The following is a 10098-nucleotide window of genomic DNA, read 5'->3' as shown; positions in this document are numbered from 1 at the left end:
TTTCCTGGAGAATCAGGAGTGGCCAAGGGTGGAACTGCAGATACCAGTGCTGTGACACACTTCACAGGGCACTTGCCTGGCTACCTCGTGCCTCCACGGACAGGTCATCAAGGCCCACTTCCTCTTACCCCCAGGATTTGAGGACCAGGTCAGCAGGAAAGGGGTTCTTTCTATCCCAGTGGAGCATCAGAGAGAGGCCAGTGCTTGCAAGACGATGACAGCAAGGGGCAGAGCTGCCAAGTGGCTGAGGCGATGGCTGGTGCAGAAGGCTCTGGTGGTGGGTTCTGGGCAAACATCTGTACTGGCTGCACTACCTCTAGCCCTCAACTCCCTGCAGAGTGAAGTCTGGGGCAGGGGAGGCTGTTCTCCCTTCTACAGCTCTCCTGGTGCAATGTGCCAGTCACAGATAGGAAGTGCAGGGCCTCCTGGGCACCCTGCATCTCTGTAACTCCCTCAGGCAGAAGAGGAGACATCAGGGTCCCTTTTGCTCCAACATCGCTCTCCTCTCTCCTCTTAGCCTCGGCAGGGTATACAAAATCTGCCCACTTGCTGCAATTTGCTCCCACCAGGTCAGAGCTGGCAGCCTCTGGCCCTCTGTGCTGTGATTGGTGACTTCACCCTTGACCCCAAGGAGGCAGGATGGGATCTGCCCAGGGCTTCCCAGAGGCTGGCAGAGGAGGTGCAATGAAAGAACTCTATGGTATGGGGCTGGGGCCAGAATGCCCTGGTGAGCTATTTGCCAGGACATGGAATCAGCTTACACTTTTGAATAAAAAGGGCCACCCTTTCCCTCCAGGTCTTGAGGCCCGATTGGGTGGGGAGATAAGCTGAGCTGTCAGGCTGTCCTGGCGGAGCTCTGAGTCATCGTTGTGCAAACATGACTCTCCTAAAATGCTGTCTGCCAGCTTTGTTATCTAGTATGCAAGCAGAGCTCAACCATCCTCAGCCCCAGATTAACCAAAAAAAGAAAAAAAAAAATCCTGGAGAAGCTACCTTCTAAGAAGATTAACAGCCCAGTGTGGACTTTAACCTTGGCTGTCTGTATCCCGCACACCATGACCTGCCTTAGGTGGGACATGTGCGCAGAAAGAGGGGCAGGGAAGGATGTGAGATGGGAAGGAACTGACCTGCTGTTTGCCAACCCTTCCTGCCCTTATCACCTGGATCCCTAACAAGGGCAGTGAACAGATGCCCGAGGGTGGGTCACACATGTAGGGCATTAAGGGCCAGATAGGTATCTGAACCTCCATTCTGCTGGCTTGTGATTTAAACCTATCTTTAGCCTGCCTATAAGAAGTGGTGCCAACAGCAAACCCCCTGAGGAGCAGAAAGTAGCAACTTATAGTCCTGGACCACCAGCATCTGCTGTTCATGCCGCCTCACTCCATGTGTGATGAGCACATGGGAGCTAACATTTGCTGAGCACTTTCTATGTGCTTGTCATTCTGCAATACGTTTTGCGTGTCTGTCTCATTTAATCCTGCCAACTTTCTTATGAGTCAGGATTATTACTGCCCTCATTTTAAAGACAAGGACATGAAGGCACAGAGAGAGAGAGAGGTAAAGTAACATTTTCAAGATGACACAGTAATAAGTGATGGAGGTGGGATTTAAACTCAGGTCTTCTGACTGCAGAGTTTGGGGCTTAATCACACCGCTGTACTGCCTCTGACATCACCTAGACACACCGGCCTCAATTGAGTAAGCCTGGGACAAGTCGAGCACCCTAACCTTCTCTCCGCATACAGAACATGTCGTCTCCATGAGCATAAAGAATCCATTCACTCATTCGCATGTTCATTTCTTCATGCAACACCCACCATGCGCCATGTGTATTGTTTGGCTCCGAGGGGATTAATATGGGAGACAAAAACGAAGGCATAGACACTGTCTCCAGAGGTTTGAGCCCCCGACTTTGGCCTCCCTTGCTGTACCATTGTAGCTCTTTGGGGGAGGAGTTTAGATAAAAAAAGGAGGGAGGTTGGCCTGATGGAAACAGGGCTTGAGAAGGATGAATGAGGCGGCCACTGCGGGCGGGAGGACGCTGAGCATGCATACGGGGAGCCAGGGAGGGTGCACCGCAGAAATCTGGGTCTTTCTCCCTGTGGTCCACTCCTAAAAATAAGAGCTAGCTAGCACTCACTGAGCGTTTATCAGGCACCAAGCACCATGCTATGGACTTTACATACGTAACCTCGTTTAATCTTCAAAAAAAAAAACCTTAGGAAGTGGGTGTTCCTGCATTTTCCATGCATAGATGTGTAAGCAGAGGCTCAGCGGTGATGTGACTTGCCCAGGACTACACATCTAGTAAGGAACTAAACTAGGATTTGAATTCTCCCTTTGAGTGCTGGGCCTCCTGATGGATTCTATTTTCAGTAAGTTGAATTCCAGCAAAGGGAGCCCACCTGAGAGCTTGTTCTTAACTCCATGTTTGTACCAACGATGCTTCACAAATTTTGAGATGATTTAAAGGTAAGAGGAAGAATTCGTAAGCTGGATGGCCCAGGATGAAGAGCTGAAAATGTCAGAAGGAAGGGCAGATCGGCCAGCATTGACAAGATGGAATCAATGAGGATGATCGCAAAGTTCCACGTGTACAACCAAAATCGTCATTGCACAGGGGCAGGATGGGAAAAATGGTTCCCATAATGGACTTCCTGACCAACATGAACTAATGTGACCGTGATGCTGTTAAAATAAATGCAACTCTAGGCTCTATTAACAGGAGCATCATCACCAGGACAGGGGAGGTGATAAAATCCCTGATTACTTCACTGATCAAATCACAGGTTGTATTGTGTTTGGATCTGGATGCCATATTTTAAGAATGATATTGATAAACACAATATGCCCAGAGAAGAGCAGCAAGAAAGGGAGCAGTGGTAGGGAGGTGGAGTGGAAAGGTCTATGGAAATGACACCGTATTAAGAATGATTAAAGGCACAGCGGGTATGTCTAAATGTGAAGACATGATAGTCACATTACATAAAGCTCATTAAATATCTCTAGGGCCTGCACTCTGCTTCTAGAGGACAGACATTGAGCTTGAGAGTAAAAGGTATAAAAGGCAGATGTACCTAGATAAAAAGAACTTCCTAACAACAAGAGTGGTGTAAAAGGAAGGCATTGTCTCAGGAGGAGGAAGTTCCCTGTCGCTTAGGTTGTGCCCCGCAGGTGGGAAGAAACTTGCTGGCTGGCTGAGGGGCTCTCTGCAGAGAGGGAATTAAGTTTTCTGATCATCCAGTCTCCTTCCACCTCTAAGGTTTTAGATGTCTATGAGACACAGATTTGTCGTGTGGGCAAGGTATGCCATAACTGGAGATGCCGATAGCTCCAGTGCCATCTGATCTCTTCAGTCTGAAGCTGGGTTTGCATCACCATCCTCTGCTTTTCAAAGGTTTGGCCTGTGGAAGGCTCCGATGGAAACTTGAAGGAGCCCGAGTTCCCACCTGCTTGGGGCTAATATTCTTCTTCCCTCTCTCTTTCTGCCCGCTCATCAGAGAGAGAGATTCTCATCCTCTCATCATGAAGCTCAGCACAGGCAGGGGTTCCCTCTATCATCCACCTATAGGTGCTTCCTCTGCAGACTCACCTGACTGCTGTTCCCCATCCCTGCCTGCAATCTGATACCCGTAAAGCAGGGGTCCCCAACCCTTGGTCTGTGGACCAGTACTGGTCCCTGGCCTGTTAGGAACTGGGCTGCACAGTAGGAGGTGAGGGCGAGTGAGCGAAGTTTCATCTATATTTGCAGCCGCTCTTAGCAATAATATCACCACCTCGGCTCCACCTCAGATCATCGGGCATTAGATTCTCATAGGAGCACCAGTCCCTGGTGCCAAAAAGATTGGGGACTGCTGCTGTAAAGGATTCTCCCAAAATATTCAGCATAGCAAAACCTGATACTGGGGAAAATTTGCATTCTTTCAAGGGTGCCATGGTAAGTCAATAAAAGGTTTTAAGCAGAGGAGTGACACATTCAATTTATGTTAAGCAAAAACAAAACTAAACAAAACAAAAATTCTGAACTATGATCCCTCCTCTCTCTTTCTTAAGGAAATTTGAATTCCTTCTGTGCCTACTCTCAACTAGCTACCCCAGAGGTATTGATCTGATGGTGAAATTCATACTAAAGTGTAAACATCTGACTGGCTTCTGTATGAACAGCTAAGAGTGGTGCAAGATTTTCAGCCAAGGAGACCAGTGGGAAAAATTCAGCAAGAACGTTTTGTTTGTTCCACTTTACAGAAAGCCTGGAGGGGAACCCTGCTGATGAGCATGCAAGGATACTAAATGTCAGGGAAAAAAAAGAAGGTGCTCCCGGCCCTTCAAAGGGGCTGCGGACTGCAGAGGGGTCCTCTGTATCCCCCTCTCCCTGCAAGCCCCCCGACTTCTGCCCGGGATGCCTCATACCTTTGGTTTCCTTGATCAGCTCTTCTGTAAACTTGACCACCTTGACTACCTCCACCCACGGGAAGCCTTTGCCCACGGCAAAGATGATACTTTCGTAGAGGGTATCCAGGAGGATGCTTCTGCGGGAGTCTCTCAGTTCATCAAACTCTTCCCAGTTCAGCAGTCTCCGTAGATGCTCCCGACCTTCTGTTTTCTGCAGGGCATGATGTGAGGAGCGGAGGGTGAAACCGAGGAATCGAGATGCCGTCCTCTGTGGGCAGAACACTTCAGGGGGCCCCACACAGCTCTCCACCATCCTGAAGAGTGCCCAAGCATGTGGCTACGCCTGGCCAGAGCTTTCATCTCTGGACAGCTTTCCTCCCCATTTGGGGGGAATGTACGCTTTTTTCTAGGATTGCTCGTTCCTCTGAGAGTTCTCATGCTAGCCGTGGCAGCCCTGAGTCTGTAAACCTCCAGGAGGCCTGAAGTCCTGAATTATGGTCCTTCTTTTCTCTTTGCTAAAACAAAATCTGACTTCTCTCAGAGCCAACTCTCAACTAGCTGCCCCAGACCTATTGATCTGATAATGAAATTCATGCTGAGGTGTAAATGACTGTAAAGAGGCACCGTTGGGCAAGGAGGACTGTATCTTGCTTGGTGAAAATTCAGGCACTCTGGCAGGTCAGGGGGTAATTAGGGTAACATTTTTTTCCTATCTGTAGGTAAGAACCTATTTCACTTGAGAGATCTCCTGGCCCTTTCAGAAAAGCTCTCATATATCGTCCATAGACGTAGGAGAAGCGAGCGCCTTCAGAGGAGGGGGTGAGAAAAAGCGTGGCGTGGAGTGGAGACCCATGAGCACAGCGTGCTGCTCCCCGGGGCAAGGGAGTGCTCTGGCTGGGGTGACCGTGCGTGGAGGTGGAACCTGGTAGCTGACTTGGTGCCAGGAGGAGGCCCACAGCCCTGTCCACAGCCCCTAGGCAGTCCTTCTCTGCAGCCCTCACAGATCCCCCGGCTGGTGCCTGACAGAACAGCTTGTTGGAAGGTGTAGACAATGTGATAAAAGCCACATCTGAAGGTGGGGACAGAGACCCTACCAGGGGCAGCCTTTACCTATTGATTGCCCAACAGCTCATAGCTATGGGTCAGAAGCTGACCTGAGCACACATTTGGCGTGAGACCCCCTTGCCTGAGGTCTGCAGCAGGGCCCTGACACCCTCCGTGGACAGCCCTGTTCTGGAAAGGACTTGCTGAGAGGTCTGGGCCCTGCCGGGTGGACCCTCATCACTCCACAGGACCCCTCGTCATGCCTTTCGGCCTCAGAATTGGCTGTGAAAAACTGATCAAATCTGCCCCTCTCCCTGCCTTAAAGCAGCAGACTCCCTCTTCCTCCCCATATACATACACACACAACCGCATATACTCCCTACGCACAGTCCCAGAGGGCTCAGTCGGCCTTCCAACCAGCCCCAGGGGCCTCCCTGGCCTCCTGCGGTGGAGGCAGGCAGTGCATGCAGCCCATCTCCTTCCTTCTGGCGACTTCTGCCGCATCAGGGGCTGTCATTGTAGGTCTGGAAGACCTCTACGGGCTGGTGAGCTTTTGGCCGGGCATTCTCGCTGGCACAGACCCACTGTAGGCCTCAGAGGGGGTGTGCTGGGAAAGGGGTGTTGTCCAAGGTGTCCACCTGAGGAGGCACCGTCGAGGGACCACTTCTTGCACACACACCTCACACTGTTAGACCAATCTGAGCACGCTTCCTTTTAAAAGCCACATTTTCTCTTCACCTGAAATTGGAAGACTTTTTTCACTCCCTGGGGTGTTAAGAGGGCCATGGCCCCTGCATCCAGTTGCTAGGAGACTCAGCCGGACTGACTCAGAGGTCCCAGAACCTGGGGGTGAGGATGTGGCTTTGTGAGGTCATGAAGACCTGCTTCGAGCCTGGCGTCTCCTCTCCAGCTGGGCTCTGGGTCTCCTCCGCCTCCAGCTGTGCGGGGTGCTGACTCCTTTCTAGCCTCCAGCCTCTCCTTCACGGACTGCTGGCCTTTAGGAAGTGAGCCCTTTCGGACGTTTCTGCAAACACACACATCCCCCCGTTGTACGTATCTTTTTACCCAAGCCCCGTTTCTCTCATGCTTTCCATAGTCAAGGATTTGTCTCCATGAAACGATGGGTCTCCACTTGCTCTTCACATCCTCGCCAACTCCATGTCCCACTAGGATCTGGCTTCCATCTCACTTCTTTATTGGCCAGTGCCATCGATGACTCTGTTTCTAGTATCCTGACTTTGCTCTGGGGTTAGGAAAAATCTCCATGGGAGGGGTCCCCAAGCGCAGTGCTCAAGTGCCGAGAGTCGTAAGGCTCCAGTTCCACACTCCTGGCTCGTTTTGTCCTTCTCTGTCTTGCAAACCCTGGCACCCTCTGGTCACCAGAGAGGCAAGTCCTGCTTTGCCCTGCCTCCCTGACTGTAAGCCCCAACTTTGTGCCCAGGAGCCTCAGTGAGAACATACAAGGATGTTGGCTGGGGTGGCCACTGAGCTGCCTGGCCCTGAATTTGCCTCCGGAGGTACCCGGCCAGGCCTTGTCAGCTCTTTGAGTTTCCGCCTGGCCAGGGGGTTCCTGGCCAGAAGTGAGAATTCCCCAGGTAGAGCTCTTCCCCCAGATGGGGAAGGAGAAAGAGCTCCCAAGTTTACAGCATCTGCCGCCTCAACCACTCAGAGCCATCATCCCCGTGGGCCACATGACTCCAGCAAGGCTTGTTCCATGGGCCGCCTTCCTTGTCTTCATGGTCATATTACTTCAATGCCCTCACTGCTCTTCCCACCATGAGAAAGACTTTGGTTGGGGCCACTTTTCCACCCCCTACAGCTTACAAGGGATGAGAGGATGAGGAAGGGTGTCCCTTCCCTCCCATGAGGCCCGGCGGGTCCTCATGCAAACGTACCCATTCTTTCGTCAGCAGCTTTCACACTCTTGCTTATCTCATACTGTCATCTGGGTTTAGAGTTGTGAGACTATGGGAATGAACATAGCATTAAGCTTAATGCAGCCTGTTGCAGCACGGAGTTGCTACGTCGTGGATCTCTCTCCGCTCTTGTCATCCTTGGCGTTTGCTTCTGTCGAGCATGTAGTTGCTTCTTGGTTTCTCATAAGTCGCTCTATCCCAGATGATCTCCTGTCTCTCCACCCGTCTCTCCTCCGCCTTCCGTAAAGACCTCTTCCTCCGTTTGTCCCTTACAAGTAGGTACGCTCCGGGGCTCTGTCTGTGCCGTCTTTTCTCTCTAGGTCACATATTCCTTTTTAAAATTCTGTCACGGTAAGAACACGTGAGATCTATACCCTTAATGCATTTTACGGGCCCAATAGAGTACCTTTAAGGACAGGCATAATATGGTGCAGCAGATCTCTGGAATGTCTACAAATTGCATAATTGAAACTTAATGCTTCCTGATGAGCAACTCTCCCTCCTCCTCTTCCGCCAGATTCTGACAACCACCTGATTCTACGAGTTTGACTATTCTAGCTCTTTCGTATGAGTGCGATCACGTGGGACTTGCTCTTCTGCAACTGGCTTATTTTGCTTAGCGTGTCTCCAAGACGCGTCCCATGTACTCTTTTTCTTTTTTCTTTTTTTTCACGTTAAAATTTTATTTTTTCCGTTGAGGTAAAACATAAATGAGATTTACTTTTTCAACCCGTTTTTAAATGTATAGGTCAATCAGTAGCACTAAGTACGTTCACGTAGTTGTGCAACCATCACCAACATCTATCTCCAGAACTTTCCTAACTTCCCAAACTGCACCTGTCTTTGTTAAACACTCCCTACTCCACCCTTCCCCCTACTCCTCTCAACCACCAGTCTACTTCCTGTCTCTAGGATTCTGACTACGCTCGGTATCTCATGCAAGTGGAATCGTACAGTATTTGCCCTTTTGTGGCTGGCTTCTTTACTTGATGAGTGTTTTTATGACAGTTAGCTTCTTTTTCTGCCATTGTATACGGGGCATGCTGGGGTAGACTCTGACATTTAGAGCTTTGGACCACAAGGACATGACAGAGAGGAGAGCATTATCCAGAGACCCTTTGTGTCCCTTATTGGAAATGTGAGGTGTATGCGAACATGAATGTGAAGAAGGGTATTTATGAATGATGGGTAGTTCAAGAGGGTAGATTCTGCCAGATACTGTTTATAGCCTGTCCAGTATTTATTCTCCTCTAGTCTTATCAATAGAACTCCAGTTTTCCCAGGGGCAGCCATGTGCACAGCTAAAAATCAACATTTCTCTGCCTCCCTTGTAGATTGGAGTGGTCATGTGACATAGCTCCTGGATAGGTTTTCCAGGCTTTGGAAAACTCATTTGACAGTTGTCTCTTTCTTCTTTCTGATTGGGAATGCAAAGGTGATTGCCGGAGCACCAGCAGTCATACTGCAAGCACGTGAATAAGAATCCTATCCTGGGGTCCCTGACAATAGCCAAGGTCTGCTGCACCAGTCACTGACTACTGACCTTTGCATTTTTTGTGATTTGAAAGAAAAAAACATCCACATCTTGTTTAAGCTATTGTTATTTGGGTTTAGTGTTACATGTAGCTACACTCAATCTCTCAGCGCTAAAGAGACTGATTTCTGAGGCTCGAGTTGGGTTAAATCAGGTCATGAGGTGGACCAGGCAAGGAGAGGTTCTTGTTCACAGAAGTAAAGTGATTTGCCAGAAACAGGAAGTGGGGGCGATTAGGTCGCAGGATATCTCCTCTGGTCACCAATGTGAGCTGCACGTCCGACTTCCTGTCAGAGTCCTGAGAAAGGGACAGTCAGTCAGTCATCTTAGGAGACTTTTCTGGGGCTGGGGGAGGGTGGGAATTCTGCTCATTCACACGAAAGGAGCCCCACCAAGGACAAGCCATCACGACGAATCAGGAGTCTACCTGATTGTGGCTTTGGCTCGGTCTGCCTTTAGACAGGTGGGAACCTTTCATTTCCCTAGGGAAGAACCCCTGGAGGAGGTGATGGGGAGATACAGTCAAGAAAGGTCTTTTTTAGGACACTGTAAATCTCGACATGTTTCTAAGTGATCACTCACTCATTCGCTCAAATAACGTTTACTGTGCATTGAAGAGCAGCCGTTCTACTAAAAGCATGAGATGCAGAGATGACCTGCAAAGCTTTCTGTGACGTGGCCCCTGCATTCCTCTTCCACTCTGTTTCCTAGCACTGCCCCTTCCTCCTCCTCCTCTGCTTTATTTGCACTGCCGGACTTTATGCCTTGGGCACACGCCTCCTTGGAGCTTTTGTACCTTTTCCTGCCTCCGTCTGGAATGATCTTCTCCCAGGTACTTGCTTGGCCAGCTTCCTCAGGCCTTGACTCTATGTCACATCCTCAGAGACACATCCCCAGACCACATCTCTACAATAGCAGCCCCCTCCTCCTCCGCTCCGTCCCCTCGCTCTGCTTTATTTTCCTTCATAACACTTATTACCACCTGACATATTTATTTACTATGTGTTTGTCTTCCCCCGCTAGCACAGAACGTCCACGAGGGCAGAGTCTTTGCTTTGCTCACCGTGGGGACCCCGTGTCTGGCATGGGGCAGATGCTCCACGTGCATTTGTTAAATAAATGAACATGGGCCTCACCCTCGAGGTATGCCCAGTCCAGGGGAGGAGCAGACCAAGTCACAAACGTGCTGTCTAAGTGTAATGACAGCAC

At 50.0% G+C, this 10098-nt stretch overlaps 1 protein-coding gene across 1 annotated transcript in view; it reads right to left on the bottom strand.

Moving 5' to 3' along the window:
• The window catches only part of CUNH8orf74 (chromosome unknown C8orf74 homolog), a 20220-nt gene extending 13968 nt beyond the window's left edge, over positions 1-6252 (bottom strand). Inside the window, exons 1-2 of the mRNA XM_011359465.1 lie at positions 6178-6252; positions 4414-4606 (exon numbers count right to left, since the gene is read on the bottom strand). Coding sequence (XP_011357767.1) covers positions 4414-4606; positions 6178-6225 — 241 coding nt within the window. The 5' untranslated portion in view covers positions 6226-6252. The remainder of the gene's footprint in view (positions 1-4413; positions 4607-6177) is intronic.
• Positions 6253-10098: the final 3846 nt, after the last annotated feature.

The sequence above is a fragment of the Pteropus vampyrus genome, unplaced genomic scaffold (assembly GCF_000151845.1).
Source record: "Pteropus vampyrus isolate Shadow unplaced genomic scaffold, Pvam_2.0 Scaffold47, whole genome shotgun sequence".
NCBI classification, from domain to species: domain Eukaryota; kingdom Metazoa; phylum Chordata; class Mammalia; order Chiroptera; family Pteropodidae; genus Pteropus; species Pteropus vampyrus.
This window is presented reverse-complemented; position numbering and strand designations above follow the sequence as displayed.